The following is a 17351-nucleotide window of genomic DNA, read 5'->3' on the forward strand; positions in this document are numbered from 1 at the left end:
GGAGTTCTTCCGTGTTAGATGTCAGCCTATCTCCCTGTCTATCGAGGTTTCTTGGATTCTAGGCACCAGGCATCGGCACAGCACGCCTGCAAGCTTGCGAGGTCGTCCAGTCCGCATGCATTCTTGAAGCACTATATTTCCCAGACTTCCACAGATGTGAGTCTGGACAGGTGGACTCTGCAGGCCATGGTGTCGCACTTGTAAGTAGCGGTTACACAGGGCCTGATCTGATGTTGTCCCCACCCAGGGACTGGTTTGGGACGTCCCACGGTCTGAGTCCCCCAATGAGGCGTAGGAGAAATAGGGATTTTTGTATACTCACCGTAAAATCCTTTTCTCCGAGCCATTCATTGGGGGACACAGCTCCTACCCTATTATTAGCTTGTGCTTGTTTTATACTTTAACATACTCTCATATATAATTTGACAGGTTATACGCTCATATATTGTTTATTGATCTCCTACTGCTTTTGCACTGAACTGGTTAGCTAAGAGCCAGCAGGAGGGTGTATACTGCAGAGGAGGAGCTAACTTTCTTTGTATCACATAGTGTCAGCCTCCTAGTGGCAGCAGCATACACCCACGGTCTGTGTCCCCCAATGAAAGGCTCGGAGAAAAGGATTTTACGGTGAGTACACAAAAATCCCTATTTTCTCCATTGGGACTGCTTTAGGACGTCCCATGGTTACCCATGTCCCCAATGAAGCGATAAAGATGGATTTTTGGTACTCGCCATAAAATCTTTCTTGGAGCCTTTATTTGGGACACAGCACCCTCTCTGTTTGTGCCTATGTTGGGCCTATGTGCCTTCTGTTGTACCTGTACATAGTTGTGTTGTTGTTTTTTTCTCCTACTACTACTACTACGGCACGGTGGCGTACTGGTTAGCACAGCAGCCTTGCAACGCTGGAGTCCTGGGTTCAAACCCCTCCAAGGACAACATCTGCAAAGAGTTTGTATGTTCTCTCCGTGTTTGCGTGGGTTTCCTCCGGGCACTCCAGTTTCCTCCCACATTCCAAAGACATACTGATAGGGAATTTAGATTGTGAGCCTCATCGGGGACAGTGATGATAATGTGTGCAAAATGTAAAGCACTGCGGAATATGTTAGCGCTATATAAAAATAAAGATTATTATTTATTATTATTATTATTACTACTTTTTCATTAACTGAAAAGCTTTTTGGCAATTGGTGGGTGTACCCTGCTGAGGAGGAGCTAACATTTATTGCTTAGTGTCAGCCTTCTAGCAACAGCAGCATACACCCATGGTTACCTGTGTCCCCAATGAAGGCTCCAAGAAAGATTTTACTGTCCGTACCAAAAATCCTTTTGTTCCCCTGCTGCGCTTTGTGGTTGTTAAAAAAAAAAAAAAAAAAAAAAAAAAAAAAAGTGCTTTACTCACCCTCCATGGTTTTAGTGCTGAATCTCCTCCGCTGCTCTGTGTCTTACAGTCTGCAGTGCTAACGTCACATTGACAGCACTGCAGCCAATACCTCAGCGATTCTTCCCAAGTTGAATTCACGAGTTGCTCAAATCCGCTTTGCTCACTGGCTACAGCTTGGTAGACTTGATGTGAGCACTGCAGAGAATAACAATCACTGGGAGCAATTGCAGTGATGCCGTGCTGGACCCAGGAAGGGTGAGTAAAGGACTGGTTGTCTTTGTTTTAAAATTGCCTGCTACCAAGGAAGATGAGTTTTCCTAAACTGGATTAAACCTATCAATTACAGTTGTATCCACATTTTCTTTCAGATCAGGATGTTAAGAAGCCAGAGCGACGAGTCAAAGTGGACCAGTGTTTGGTAAGTAAGCGTATTACTTAAAAGATTTTACATTTTAATGAAGCTGTTCAAACTAAATCTTTCTACTCCCTTTTGAATGTGCCTGTAATGAAGAGTGTCAGGGTGTTCAAAACATTATCTACCCTATTATTTTCTGTTAATGTAAGAGAACTGAGCTTTTCTACGCATTTTGAGACCTATCTGGCCATTCAACAAACAGTAGAAGTTCAGTCTGATGAAAACACAGGAAGTGACAGGATGGCAAAGTCAGTACAGTGCTGCTCTACAAAGAAAGTGAGGGATTTGGAGCTTTGTTTCGGAATTACTTTTTTTTTTTTTTTTTACAAAGGAAGAAAAGAAGCCATGAAAGGATGATTGCTGTATATATTGATAATGCATCTTCCTACTACCAAATATAGTTTTAGGTCAAGCAATTTAAATGGGGCAGGGAATCAATTGAAGATCACCCCCATTCAAGGTGACCTGTCGAAGCATGTTCAGAGAAAATGTGCTGTAAAGATCGTCAGGTAAAAGTCTTTGTTATAGCTTATGAGTTTGGCATGGTTTCAAGTATCATTCATGATGTTTTGATGATGTGAAAGGTCAGTTCCATATGGGAGCCATGAATGTTGTTGCAAGCAATTAAGCCAAGAGGATTTAAATATGTTTAGAGAAAATCCAGGATAATTCTAATCTTGAACTAATACTGTTGATGAAGCATGGGTCCACCACCATGGTTGTGAAACCAAACAAGCATCCATGCAATGGAAGCACAAGTGGTTACCAACTTAGAAATTTCATGTCCAGCAATTAGCTGGAAAGATCATAGTTTGGGATTACATAGGTGTTTTATTACCAGAATTCAATCCTGCAAGGAAACCATTACTGGAGACACCTGTTTCAAGAATGAAGACATTACGTGAGGCAATCAAAGAAAAACGCCCTGAGAAGTTGTTGGCAGATGTGTTGCTTCACGACAATGTGCCAGCTCACAAGTCTTGCAACTCACAAGCTGCTATTAGGGAATGTGGCTTCATTAGCTTAACCATCCACCCTACAGTCCAGACTTGGCTCCCAGTGATTAGAATATGGTGTAACAAGCTTGTGTGAGAGCAGAGCTGACCGTTTATATAGCAGTGCATTGTTAGTGCATGGCAATCTGTTTAACAGCAATCCAACTCCTGAAAGTGAAAGTCCCTTAGAGGTGCCAAGTAAAAAAAAAAAATATTGTAAAAATATTTTCAATTCACAAAATAAAAAAATAATTAAAACATACTGTACCCTCACATAAGTATTTTCATGTTTATTATTGTGTAAAAGCGAAAAAAAAGATGTAAATGTGGTATCGCTCCCCCCCCCCCCAAAAAAAAAAAAAAAATCCAGGGATTTCTGCACTCCCAAGAAATGTTTGATCACCGGCAGATGACTGCGGCTGGTGTGATCTGATGGGATCAGTATGTGGGGACATTACCTGTTCCCCCCATGGCGTTCCCCTCCCCCACTGGGTAATGCTCCTGCTGGCTGCAGTAATTTAGGCCCCGGCTTGGGCCTATTCATGGAACAATCCTGAGGCTCCGGATGCCATAGCGACCCGAAGCCCACTACCCCCCTTCCCCTCCTGAACTGGCGCTTCTCGCTCTCTGCGAGATTTCCGCATATGCAACCTCCAGGGGCCATCTTTATACGCCCGACCGGCTCTTCTCAATGCTACGCAGTGACAAGCAGATCCCAGGGAATTTTTTTTTAATCAGATTTTTTATTAGATACTCAGGGGACAATTATAAAAGAGAAGCATCCCTCTCCCTGCCCCCCCGCTCTACCCTTAGAGACCATAACATAAACGGACAATGTTCCTTGCATTTTACACATATTCAAATAACGAACATTCACAACTCCTGAAAACCTCTTATAGCTTCATACATCATTTCACCGCACTAGATCCAGTCAATCCACGGTTGCCATATTTTGTGGAAAAGATCCAACTTGTTTCTCTTGGTGTAAATACTTTTTTCCAGTAGTGTATGATCCATCTGTGTAAGAAAGTCTCTTCTTCTCGGAGGTTCCTCTCTAATCCAAAATTTAGCGATCAGCTTTCTTGCGATGAATAAGGGTATGTGCACATGTAGTTTTGAGCTCTGCGGATTTTTCCACAGCGGATTTGAGAAATCCGCAGGTAAAAGGCACTGCGTTTTAACTGTGGATTTACTGCGGAATTACCGCAGATTTTGTGCGGATTCCACCTGCGGTTTTACACCTGCAGATTCCTATAGAGGAGCAGGTGTAAAGCGCTGCGGAATCCGCACAAAGAATTGACATGCTGCGGAATGTAACCTGCAGCGTTTCTGCATATTTTTTTTCCGCAGCATGGGCACTGCGGATTACGTTATCCATAGGTTTACATTGTACTGTAAACGCATGCAAAGTTGCTGTGGACCCACAGCTGCAGAACCCTACGGATCCGCAGCAAAACCCGCACATGTGCACATAGCCTTACAATCTTGCAATTACTATTTTGGGCATTCAGAATTAGGCCTCAATCCAGCTTTGAATAACCTTTCAGGGGTTCTATATGCCCTATGAATTACAAATAACTGCGATAGCCTCCCAGGTTCATTCATAGAGATCTTTTGCACGTATTCTAAAATCGATTCACATCTATCATTAATCTCTCCCAGTTCAGCTTCCCATTTTCCTCTAGCCTTAATAGGATGTTTACCGAGAAAAGCAAATAAAAGGTCCCCGTATACCTCCGAAATCGCCCCTCTCGTGCCACTATTCTTAAGGATAAAATCCAACATAACATCTACTTGCATCACTATGGGCTTCCTTCTACTTTGTGTATGATATGCATGGTGAAATCCGGTTATATTGATACAGCTCTAACCCCGATAACTGGAATTCTTCCTGTAGCACCTCAAACGATTTAAGACTGCCCTGGCTTACTAGCTGACATAGCAGTCTAATTCCTGCCTCTTTCCAAGACCGAAAACCCTTCATCTGCCTAAATTCCTGCAAATATATATTGTCCCATATAGGTGAAAACCTGGTGAAGCCATTCACATCCCTGATATACTTCACTTTTTCCCAAACCTTGTGGATTAGATTAATAGTGCAATACTGAGATCCCGCCTTCATGAAATGCCCTCCCTGCAGACTTTCACTCAATGACACCGTCTTTAGTAAGAACCTCAAGCTATTGGGTGTTTGCTCCCTCTCTGATTCCTCCCCCCAACCTTTAAAATGTTGGCACTGTGCTGATAAGAAATATAACCAAGGATTAGGGAGAGCCAAACCACCCTCCGTTTTGGTCCTCTGAAGTATTTCCTGTTTAAACCTTGAGCTCTTTATCCCCCATATTCGTTCACCGAAGAGAGATTTAGGCTGCTTTCACACATCAGGTTTTTGGTTTCAGGCACAATCCGGCAAATTTGCTAAAAAACGGATCCGGTGTAAATAGTGAAAAAACGGATGCAAACTGATGCACCGGGTCCGTTTTTTAGCTGGATCCGGCTCTATGTACTGTGCATGGTTTTTGAGTTCCTGGGCATGGTTTTTGAGGAGAGAGAGCGAGAGAGAGAATGGTTTTTGAGTTCCTGGGCATGGTTTTTGAGGAGAGAGAGAGAGAGAGGGCGAGAGAGAGAGATGCCAGAATCAAAAACAAAGCTTCTGGACATGCTCAGTGTGTTAAAAACAGATTTGGTCGCCGAAAAGTCCTTTCACACATCAGTTCCATGCGTTTATTGCCGGAAACGTCCCTTCAGGCTTTTTTGCCGGACACAAAAAACGTTGCCGGAGACGTTTTTTGTATCCGGCAAAAAAGCCTGAAGGGACGGATCCGGCACAAAACGGATGAAACGCATGTCCTTCAGGCACAATCCGGCAGTAATACAACTCTATGGGGAAATAACGGATCAGGCATCAGAAAAAAACTGATCCGGATTGTGCCTGAAACCAAAAACCTGAATGTGTGAAAGCAGCCTTAATCCTACGAAATCTACACTGTGGGAACCAGATAGGGGAGTTATGCAGCACATAGAGTAGTTGTGGCATCACAATCATCTTTAAAAGATTCACCCTACCAACTACCAACAGGTGTAATCTATTCTACGCTAAAATGTTTGTACGTATTTTTTGCAGTAGCGAACTTAAATTTAGGTCCTCAAAACTTGTTAGAGGAAGAGAAATATGAATCCCCAAGTATTTGAATTTTTGAACCACCTTCAATTTTGTAGAAATTTCCCCCTCCCCTCTACTTTCGTTATCCCCATCTATCAGCAAAATACATACATGATTTGTCCCAATTTATCGTAAGCCCCGAAAACTGCCCAAATTCCTCAATTAGAGCCACCGCATTTCTCAGGGTCACCTCCGAATCTTCCAAGAATAGCAAAATATCATCATCTTTTACGGCCACTTTTTCCTCCTTCATCCCATAAACAAAGCCCTTTACCTCTTGTGCTCTTCTTATTTTAGCAGCCAAAGGCTCTACAGCTAAAGCGAAAAGCAACGGGAAACAACGGACACCCTTGTCTCGTACGTCTAAACAGTGAAAAGCTCTCTGACAATTTTTTGTTTACTCTGATTTTCGCCGTTGTAGTGGAATATAGCAACCTCACCCGAGAGATATATTTGGGCCCAAACCCTAGGCGTTCCAGCACCGACCACAAGTAATTCCACTTTACACAGTCAAAGGCTTTGTGGGCATCTAAAGACACCACTACTCTCTTACCAGCATTATCAGCTGGAATTTGCATATTTAAATATCGCCTCCTTAAATTAATTGCCGTAGATTTATTGGGCATAAAGCCAGATTGGTTTAGATGAATCAACTTATAAATCACATGGGTCAGTCCGTTCGCCAAGGCTTTCGCCAAAATCTTTATATCTGCCGCTAAGAGTGAAATTGGTCTATAACACTCTGGCAGCAGTGGGTCTTTGTCAGCTTTAGGGATGACCACAACAATGGCCTCTCTCATAGATGGAGGCAGCACTCCCCTCTCCAACGACTCATTAAATACCCGTTCCAATTTGGTTATTCTGCATTAAGAATTTTATAAACCTGCCGGAATGCCATCTGCCCTCGGAGCCCTGCCCCCCGCCACGTCTGCCAGAGCCGCCTTCAGTTCTTCCTCTCCAAGCGGTTTATCCATCCACTCACAGTCCTCCTTACTTAATCCAAGTAACTTAACCTCTTCCAAATATCTAACTCCTCTTTTCCCTTTTGCACGCTAGAGGAATATAGCTCACTGTAAAATTTCCGGAAGAATTCTAAAATTTTTTCCCCCAGAGTAACTACTTTTCCCTCCTCCTTTTATGGCATATACATGAGAGGAATCCCACTGCGCAGAAGCCACTGCTGAAAGAAAATGTCCCACAACCCCCCCCCCCCCCCGCGTAGAATGTTTACTTTTGAAATACTCTCAACCTCTCTGCCTTTCGCATATGCAGTTGATTAACCTCCACCTGAGCCGCCTTCATTCAGTTTTGCGTGTCCCTTGTGCATTGGGTGCTTAACGCTTCCTCGGCTGCCTTCAACTCCTCCATCACTACTTTATCTTGGTTTTTAGACCTAGTCTTATGCCTTGAAATGTCCCGAAATAGAATCCCTCTCAGGAACGCCTCCATAGTATCCCAAACTACATGACTCCCTGCACTCCCTTCATTTATCCTAAAAAATTCCGCTAGTTCCTCCCCAACCTGACACCATACACATTAATCTAAGAAATATCTTACATAGTATAAACACATATTGACCATATTTATCAATTATAACCTATCTCTTGAAATGAGACACTTGTACACCTCTGGCGTAAGTTGAGAACGTTGAGTGATACACCTTTCTCACCCATCTCTTCTGCAACATAGCTACTTTTTCCTCCACCAGGTGTGTGTCCTGTAGGCATAACACTGAGGGTCTCCGTTTCAACACATATTGAAATATTGCTGCACGCTTTGTAACATTTGCAAGACCCCTGACATTCCAACTTAAAATTTTTATTTTACCTCCCATTATGTGTTATAGAGACAAAAATTTGAATCAAACCCGCTAAGGCCTCTAGCGCCTCCCCTCCCCACCTCAACGAAACCTCTTTTCTCTATCACCTCTCATTGGGGGACACAGGAACCATGGGTGTATGCTGCTGCCACTAGGAGGCTGACACTATGCACAAAAAAAGTTAGCTCCTCCTCTGCAGTGTACACCCCACCGACTGGCATTAAGAATTTCAGTTTAGCTTAGTGTCAGTAGGAGGTGGACACAGGTCTTTCATTAGACCCTTATCTACCTCAATGTGCTTCGTTTTCTTTCAGGTTTTCCGGGGGGATACAGGGTGATCAGTCACACCTGTAGTCCCACAATACGGACTAGGAGTACGGCGTGTACTGCCACCCCGTATCCTCATAGATCCCTCAGCAGGACCATGATCCTAGCACACAAGCGTGCTCAGAAGTCCGCTCTCTCCTCTCCAGCGTGACAGCCTTGGCAGGCTGCCGCGCCGTTTTCTAACTGCGACGCACTGCTCCGGCGCCACTGCTCTTTCCTCCGGCCGTCGCTGGCCTCTAATTTAGGCCCTGGCTTCTGCCCGGGCCTACTTCCGGCGCCGCTACTCCGCCCACTTCTGCTTTCATCGGGCGGGCTTTCTCCCACCCGACAATCTCTGCCCTGCACTCTCCGCCCACCGGCTTCATCTTGGTCCTCCTGGGCGCACGGCTCGCTCCGCACCTCCCTCCACGCCGCTGCTTGGCACCACACATCGCGCTCCGTCCTTTCCAGAGCGCACATTACTGCGCCCTTTCATTGGTCACCATCTGCGGTTCACTCCCGGATTGCAGCAGGAGCTCACGCCTAAAGGCCTTCTTCTCTCCAGAGAGCCACCCGCAGGCCGGACAGCTTCCTCCACCTGGAATCCGTTTTTTCGACTGCCGTGAGTAGCTCTGCACTGCAGACTGACACTCCTCTCTGCCCCCCTGTCCCCTAACCCTCTGGCATTTTTTCAGGGACCCTTCAAAATGTTTACCTTTAAGGGAGGCCGCTCTCGTCCTCCTACTTTCTCCGCTTCTTCTACCTTAGTCAAATACTTTGCATGTTCGTCCTGTAACTGCATACTTCCCTCAGGTCAGTCCTCCCCACTCTCAGACCTGCAGCAACCCGATTGTTCCCACCACCCAGGATCCCCCGGCTCCTCCGTTTTGAGTGATACCCCCACTCCTAGCTGGGCCTCCTCTCTGTCACAATCGGTAGCGGATCTAACTCGGGTGTCTCAAACTCTGGTGTCCGTGCTGGATCGATTACCCCTGCAGACCCCCGCAGTAGCCAGGGGGTCGCAGGAACCTCCATCGGAGCCCTCCATTATAAGCCGCAAAAGGTCCAGACAGGATCACCGGTCTGAGTCCTCTTCTCGCTCCATCTTGCCACACGGTCCTTCTCTGCGGTCGACTTCACCCCCCCCCCCGGTCCTCCTCCCCTGAGTCAGGCGATGCGTTCTCTGATGCGCCCTTGGAGGATATTTCGGAGCTGGATTCTAACCAAATCGTTACCATGAGGGATACGGTTCAGAATCTCATTGGAGCGATAAATCTAACCTGTGGCATCAAGGAGTCCTCTACGGAACCCGCAGATCAGGCGGTTTCATTTAGACGGGCTAAACCACCTTCCAAGTTTTTCGCTCCTCACCCTGAATTCGAGGAGATCATGACCAGAGAAAGAGAGAATCCGACCAGACGCTTTCAGAGAGGAAAGCGACTTGGCGTTTTATATCCCTATTCTCCGGAGCTCACCGCTAATTGGACTGCTTCTCCTTCGGTGGATCCTCCAGTTTCCAGGCTGTCCACCAACACGGCCCTTCCACTGTCCGGCGGAACATCTCTGAAGGATTCTAACGATAGTCATAGAATCCTTCGCGAAGTCAGCCTTTGAAGCGGCTGCAGCTACTCTATGCCAGGCTTTTGCTTCCACCTGGGTTTCAAAATCCATATCCAAATGGGCCAAACAACTCCGTCGGGGCATCCTGGACGGGGCTCCACCCGGACAGCTGGCGGAGCTTGCCAACCAGATTTCTCACGCGGGTGAATCCCTGGTCTCCACCTCCCTGGATGCCGCGTCTTGTGCGGCTCAGGCGTCCAGCAATGCTGTTGCCATCCGCCGGACCGTTTGGCTCAAGGCTTGGCAGGCGGATTTGTCTTCTAAAAAGTCGCTTACCAGCCTGCCTTTTCAAGGTTCACGTCTCTTTGGTTCTAAGCTGTACCAAATCATTAAGGACGCCACCGGGGGCACAAGCTCTCTTCTTCCCCAGGCCAAACCTCGTCGCCCTCTTCCTAGACGGCAATTTCGGTCCTTTCGGCCCTTTCATCTCTTCGCAGCGTTAAACTCCTTTTCCCAGCAGCAACAGAGGCCACAGGCACGTCAAGAGAAGAAGACTGTATCCTTTAGACCAGGGGTCCCCAACTCCAGTCCTCAAGGCCCACCAACATGTCATGTTTTCAGGATTTCCTTAGTTCTGGCCAGGTAATAATTGCATCACCTGTGCAATGCAAAGGAAATCCTGAAAACATGACCTGTTGGTGGACCTTGAGGACTGGAGTTGGGGACCTCTGCTTTAGACCCACTCCTTCCTGGCGTCCTCGCTACTCCCAGGGTAGATCCTCCAGGTCCAGGACTGGAAGATCCACCTCTGCATGACTCTCAGCAAAACCCCAGCCAACTTCCCAGGCTGGGCGGCCGTCTCCTCTTCTTCAGGGACGTCTGGATCTCCTCAGTAGAGGACGCATGGGTCAGGGAAGTTGTATCCTCGGGATACAAAATGGAGTTCGTTTCACGACCCCGGGATCGTTTCTTCGTATCCCGACCTCCAAGAGACCCCGCTCTAGTTCCGGGTTTCTTCGCAGCCATCGCTTCTCTCCTCAAAGCCGGGGTGATCGTTCCCGTACCAGGAAAAGAATGGTTCACACGTTTCTATTCAAATCTTTTTGTGGTACCGAAAAGAGATGGCAAGGTTCGTCCCATTTTGGATCTCAAATTGCTGAACAAGAGAGTTCATCTGAGACACTTCAGGATGGAATCCCTTCGTTCAGTAATTGCTTCCATGGAGGCTCAGGAATTTCTGTGTTCCATAGATATTCAGGATGCCTACCTCCATGTCCTGATATTCCCAGGACATCACAGGTTCCTGCGCTTTGCGGTGCTCCAGGACCATTTTCAGTTCGTCACTCTGCTGTTCGGTCTTTCAACCGCTCCCCGGGTTTTCACGAAGATTATGGCGGCGCTGATAGCCATCTTTGAGGGTCAGAGGACTGGTTCTGTTTCCATACCTCGACGACATCCTCATCAAGGCTCCATCTTTTTCTCAAGCTCACAAAAGTCTGTCCATTGTCCTCGACACCCTAGCCCGCTTCGGGTGGCTGGTCAACCGGGAAAAGTTCTTCCTTATTCCTTCTCAGCGCATCGTTTTTCTGGGCATGCTCTTCGACACTCGTCAGACCAAAGTTTTCCTTCCCGAAGACAAGAGATCCATCCTTCGTCGGGACGTACGCTTGCTCCAGGGTCCTCGGTTTCCCTCCTTCCGATCGGCCATAAAGGTTCTGGGGAGGATGGTAGCATAGGAAGTGATTCCCTTCGCCCAGTTTCACTCGCGACTTCTTCAGCAAGCCATCCTGTCTCAGTGGGACAGGTCGGTCCTTTCCCTGGATCGTCTGGTCCGACTCTCTCCCCGGGTCAAACGGTCTCTCAACTGGCGGCTGACGTCCCCTCTCATCTCCTAGGGCAGGTCCTTCCGTCCAGTTTACTGCTCGGCTGGGGTGCGGTGTTTTGCCACCTGACTGTTCAGGGTCATTGTTCGGCGCAGGAGTCAACTCTGCCGATCAATGTCCTCGAGATTCGGGCCATCTTTCTGTCCCTTCGTCACTGGGAAAGGATTCTCAGGGGTCTACCAATCCGTATCCAGACGGACATTGCCACGGCGGTGGCATATGTCAACCATCAGGGGGGGACTCGGAGCTCCTTGGCTGAGGTATCCAAGATCCTCCTCTGGGCAGAGGCAACGGTTCCGGTGATTTCCGCGGTGCATATCCCCGGCGTGGACAATTGGGCCGCCGTCTTCCTCAGCCGCGAGGGTCTCGCGGCAGGGGAATGGTCCTTGCATCCAGAGGTTTTCCATCAGATTTGTCTTCGATGGGGGAATCCGGACGTGGACCTCACGGCGTCCTGAATGAACAGGAAGGTTCCTCGGTTCGTCTCCAGGTCTCGCGACCCCCCCCTCGCGGTGGGCGTCGACGCTCTGGCCATTCCTTGGTCGCAGTTCGTGCTGCCCTATCTGTTCCCACCCCTGCCCTTACTTCCCAAGCTGTTGAAAAAGATCAAAGCGGATGGGGTGCAGGTCATTTTCATTGCCCCAGATTGGCCCAGGAGAGCTTGGTTTGCGGAGATCGTCAATCTTCTTGCGGACGCCCCTTGGCGCCTTCCAGACAGGCCCGATCTGCTGTCTCAGGGGCCGATCTGCCACCCGAATTCTTGGTCGCTCAGTTTAACGGCGTGGCAGATAAAACAGCAGTTCTAAGAGCATCCGGCCTTTCGGACCGGGTGATTCACACCATGATCTAGGCTAGAAAGCCTTCCTCTTCCAGGATTTACTATCGTACCTGGAAGACTTATTTCCGTTGGTGCGAGTCCAACTGCGTTTCACCTATGTCCTTTTCCCTGCCTTCCATTTTGGCCTTCCTTCAGGCAGAACTGGATTCGGGCCCTGAAGGGCCAGGTTTCTGCGCTCTCCATCCTTTTTCAGAAGACTTTATCTTCTCGGCCACAGGTTAAAACCTTCCTTCAAGGAGTGGCCCCTGTGGATTCATGGGATTTAAATCTGATACTGGACGTTCTGAGGGTTTCCCCCTTTGAGCCTCCTCGGGAGGTTCCCCTATTAGTTCTATCTTGGAAAGTGGCCTTTCTTGTGGCCATCACTTCTATCCGCCACATTTCCGAGTTGGTCATCCACCAGGACAAGGTGGTCCTCTCTTCCTAAGGTGGTTTCCACATTCCACCTCAATGAGGACATTGTTCTACCTTCCTTTTGTCCAGCTCAGACTCATCCTCTGGAGCGTTGGTTGAACAAGCTGGACCTAGTCAGGGCAGTGAGGATCTACCTGGATAGAACGTCCACTTTCCGGAAGACGGATTCTCTTTTCGTAATTCCTGATGGCACGCGCAGAGGCCTGCCGGCTTTCAAGGCGACTATTGCTCACTGGATCAGAACGGCAATTTTGGAGGCTTACCGGGTCAAGAACAGAGTGCCCCCTCCTGGGATAAAGGCTCACTCTACCCGGGCAGTCGGCGCTTCCTGGGCGGTACACCACAGGGCTTCCGCCCTACAGCTTTGCAAAGCGGCATCCTGGTCTTCCATCCACACGTTCGCCAAATTTTACAAGGTCCGTACCTACGCTTCAGCGGACGCCAGCCTAGGCAGAAGGATCTTGCAGGCGGCAGTGGTGAGTCCTCTGACCTGATGGACAGTCTGTTTTTCCCACCCCAGGGGCTGCTTTTGGACGTCCCATGATTCCTGTGTCCCCCAATGAGAGGCGATAGAGAAAAGACGATTTTTGGTTGCTTACCGTAAAATCTGTTTCTCTGAGCCTCCAATGGGGGACACAGCACCCTCCCATGTTGTTCAATTTCTGTTGTTCCTTGCTTTGACTGTTCTCACGTTTACTTCTCATGTTTGTGGTTATTTCAATCTTATTGTTTTCTCCTACTGCTTTCTCACTAACTGAAGTTCTTAATGCCAGTCGGTGGGGTGTACACTGCCGAGGAGGAGCTAACTTTTTTTTGTGCAGTGTCAGTCTCCTAGTGGCAGCAGCATACACCCATGGTTCCTGTGTCCCCTAATGGAGGCTCCGAGAAACAGATTTTATGGTTAGCAACCAAAAATCCTGTTTTTCCATCCCTAAATCCCAACTGAAGCAACCCCTTTGCTTCTCACCCTCCCTCCTTCAAGAACTTTATTAACTCTTTCAACTAAGATCAAACTTACTCTCTCTATATGAGATCTGGGAACGCTGTTTTACAGCCTAGAAATACAACCTCTTCCCTACTATATCTCTCCAAGCCAGCTAAATCAAATTAAAATGTGCGTTGCACCGCCGAACACAGCCAACTTAGAACAATAACATGTGATATCAAAAGTGACCCATGCGATCAAGTTTAAAATAACTTAATAATATTCATGAGTAATCAACTGTCCCAAGAACACTTAGAACCAGCATCAGCGGGTCCGCTTCAATATGCTTAGAATTAAGATCCAGCCATTGTGTTGCCTCCTCCGGATTTTTAAAAAAGTGCACCCGATCCATAGCCACCACTTAGCCGGATAGATCATTGAGTAGCTCAAGCCTAAGTCTCAATGTCTCCTCTTGACCTCTCCAAACTTCATCCTAAGCTTTTGGACCATTGCAGAAAAGTCAGGGTAAATGGAGATCCGATTTCCACCAATAGTTAAACCATCACAATTTCTGGCCTTCCTCAGCAGGATATCTCGGTCATGATAATTCAGAATTTTGGCCAGGATAGCTCTCTGAGCAGACCTGAGCAGACGTTTCTGGTCCTTTCGTAGCAATTCCGGCTGGGCCAAGGCGACAACCTCTGCCAGCTTCGGGCATTCCCCTCATGGGGACAGACGTACCCAGATCTTGCTCAAAATCAGTCAGTCATGGAAGGGCCGAACCACGCAAACTAGATCTAAGGGACACAAGTCACACAGATTTTCGGCCCAATAACTCACTGTCCTATCCAGTCGACTCCAGAGGGTAGGCGGACGTCTACTCCTACTTCGACATATTTGGCTCGAAGTCTTTCATGACAAACAGTCAGATCCCGGTGTCTTTTGGATTCAAGATAGTTCCCTTCCACCCTCCAGCACAGTTCTTCCCTTCTCGTCCCCCCAAAACAGTGGCACGGGCTTGGCATTTCTACTGAACCATCATTTTGTTACGCAAAGATGGGGTCATTATTTTGGTTCCAGAAAGCGAGAGGTTTCTAGGGGTTCTACTCGATCTTAGTCGTGGTCCCGAAAAAGGATGTACATCCCATCCTGGACCTGAAGTTACTCAACAAGTTTGTCAGAATTTGGCACTTCAGGATGGCATCCTCCCGCTCTGTCATCAATACCAAAGGTTCCTGTGCTTCACCGTCTGAGAGCAACATTTCCATTTTACGCCTTTGCCCTTCGTCCTTGCCTCCGTTCCCAGGCCATTCTCAACTGTTATGACTGTAGTCGTGTCCATTCTGCGCACTTGGCACATGGTCGTTCTGCCATACCTAGACGACCTCCTGATCAAGGGACTCAGCCTGCGCGGAGGCATCCGTATCTCTTCAGACACATTTTCTCGCCTGGGCTGGCTGACAAATTTAAACATATCTTCCCCAGTCCTGGCTCAGCAGATATCCTTTTTAGGTTGGTAATATTCCTTTGAGACAAGGTCATAGCCCTTCAATAGGGGGCCCAGGCACTTTGTCGCCCATTTCCTCACTATCGGCCTGGGACAGCAATCCATAATCTCTCGACCGTCTATGCCGCTTATCTCCGTGAGCGGGCGCTCAGATGGTGAACTTTACGGTCTTCCCTCACCCAGGGGAAAATCTTTTCTCCCAGTACAATAGCTGGTGGTCACCACCAACACCATCCCTCTGGACGGGGCTGTCTTTCGTCATCACACGGCCCAGGGGCGCTGGTCTCCTTGGGAGTCGCCTCTTCCGATCAATGTCTTGGAGATCTGGGCGATTTGGTTGTTCCCGTGGCAGTTCCATCACCTCCTGGCGGGTTGTCCCATCCGAATACAGTCGGCAAGCTACGGCTGTGGCGTATATCAATCACCGGGGGGCACCCGCAGCATGGCGACAATGCGTGAGGTGGAACACATTCTCTGCAGGGCCAAGATTGCTCAGCAGTTCACATCCCGGGCATGGAATACTGGGCGGCAGACTTCCTCAGCCTTCAGGGTCTGGCCTTGGGAAGAGTGTTCACTTCATCCGGAGGTATTCCAACAGATTTCTTAGTTACTTCCAAGGGTTATCAGGAAGATGAAGGTGGAAGGGATTCTTGTAGCTCCGGGCTGGCTTTGCCTGGCGTGAAACGCGGAGTTGGCTTAGCTTGTCAACGCTCCCTGGCAGCTACTGAATCTTCCAGATTTGGTCTCCCCAAGGCTGGTTTTGCCACCAGATCTCGGGTCCTAACCCAAGTTGAGTTCTCCCGAAACATGGTTTCCACTATGTTTAGCGCTTGGAATCCTGCATCGGGGCACATTTATCACCACGCCTGGAAAGCGTTTCTTTTGCATGGTGCAGGGAACGCCGGCATTCTCCTCTTGCCTTCTCCGTTCCGACTATTTTAAAGTTCCTTCAGACTGGGCTGGACTCAGGCCTAGCGATTATTTTCCTCAAAGGACAGTTCTCTGCCGTATCAGTCTTGTTTCAGTGCCGCATTGCTTCTAAGCTGCAGGTGCAGACTTCATTCAGTGGGTCTCCCACGCGGTACCCCCCTACAGAGGGCTGTTGGATGCCTGGGACCTAAACTTGCTCCTGAGTGTTCCGCAGGAGGTTCCATCTGAGCCGCTGCAGGACGTCTCTCTGACTCCCTTTTCCTGGAAGGTCGTCTTTCTGGTTGCGGTGACTTCGATCAGGCGGCTATCAGAGTTAGCCGCTCTTTCCTGTCGAGCTCCTTTTCTCTTTTTTTTTTCAACAGAAACGGGGAAATTGTCCTGCCCTCGTTTTGCCTGCTACCAATACGCAGTTTTGAGAGGGCTCTCTACACTCTAGATCTCGTGAGGGCTCTCAGAAGATACATTTTCCGGATGGCATCCTTCCTCAAGACGAAGCTTTATTCGCTCTTCTTGTGGGTCACGGGAAGGGACTAGCTGCTTCGTAGTCCACAATAACCAGGTGGATTCTCTCGGCTATTCAGGAGTCTTACCGTGTCAGAGGCAAGCCTATCCCAGTGGGGATTAAGGCACACTCCACTGGTTCGGTGGGTGCTTCCTGGGCCATTCGGCTCCAGGCGTCGGCGGAACAGGTTGCAGGGCTGCGACTTGGTCCAGTCTGCACATCTTCTTGAAGTACTACAACATTCACACTCAGACCTCAGCAGATGAGATCCTGGGAAGACTGATCTTTCAGGCGGCAGTAACGCATCTCTAGACAGCTGGTGCGTGAGGTTTTGTCCGTCCTGTCATTTCCCCACCCAGGGACTGCTTTAGGACGTCCCATGGTCTTGTGTCCCCCAATGAGGCGAAGGAGAAACAGGGATTTTTGTGTACTCACCGAAAAATCCTTTTCTCCGAGCCACTTATTGGGGGACACAGTACCCATCCTGTTGGCTTGATGGCTATGTTTGTTCTTTTGGTTTGACATGATGTACCCATATTTAATGGGTTTGATCTCCTACTGCTTTGTCACTGAATTGGTTCGGCTAGAGCCAGTGGTAGGGTGTATACTGCAGAGGAGGAGCTAATTTTTTTTATATCCACTTAGTGTCAGCCGCCTAGTGGCAGCAGCATACACCCATGGTCCTGTGTCCCCTAATGAGTGGCTCGGAG

The 17351-nt window shown here is 48.3% G+C and overlaps 1 protein-coding gene across 4 annotated transcripts in view; it reads left to right on the forward strand.

Moving 5' to 3' along the window:
• LOC138669019 (E1A-binding protein p400-like) overlaps positions 1-17351 on the forward strand; it is a 343483-nt gene that overhangs the window by 68745 nt on the left and 257387 nt on the right. For all 4 annotated transcript variants that reach the window (XM_069756066.1, XM_069756069.1, XM_069756068.1 and 1 more), the window contains exon 10: positions 1753-1802. In XM_069756066.1, the coding sequence (XP_069612167.1) occupies positions 1753-1802 (50 nt within the window). The remainder of the gene's footprint in view (positions 1-1752; positions 1803-17351) is intronic.

Source organism: Ranitomeya imitator, chromosome 1 (assembly GCF_032444005.1).
Source record: "Ranitomeya imitator isolate aRanImi1 chromosome 1, aRanImi1.pri, whole genome shotgun sequence".
NCBI classification, from domain to species: Eukaryota; Metazoa; Chordata; class Amphibia; order Anura; family Dendrobatidae; genus Ranitomeya; species Ranitomeya imitator.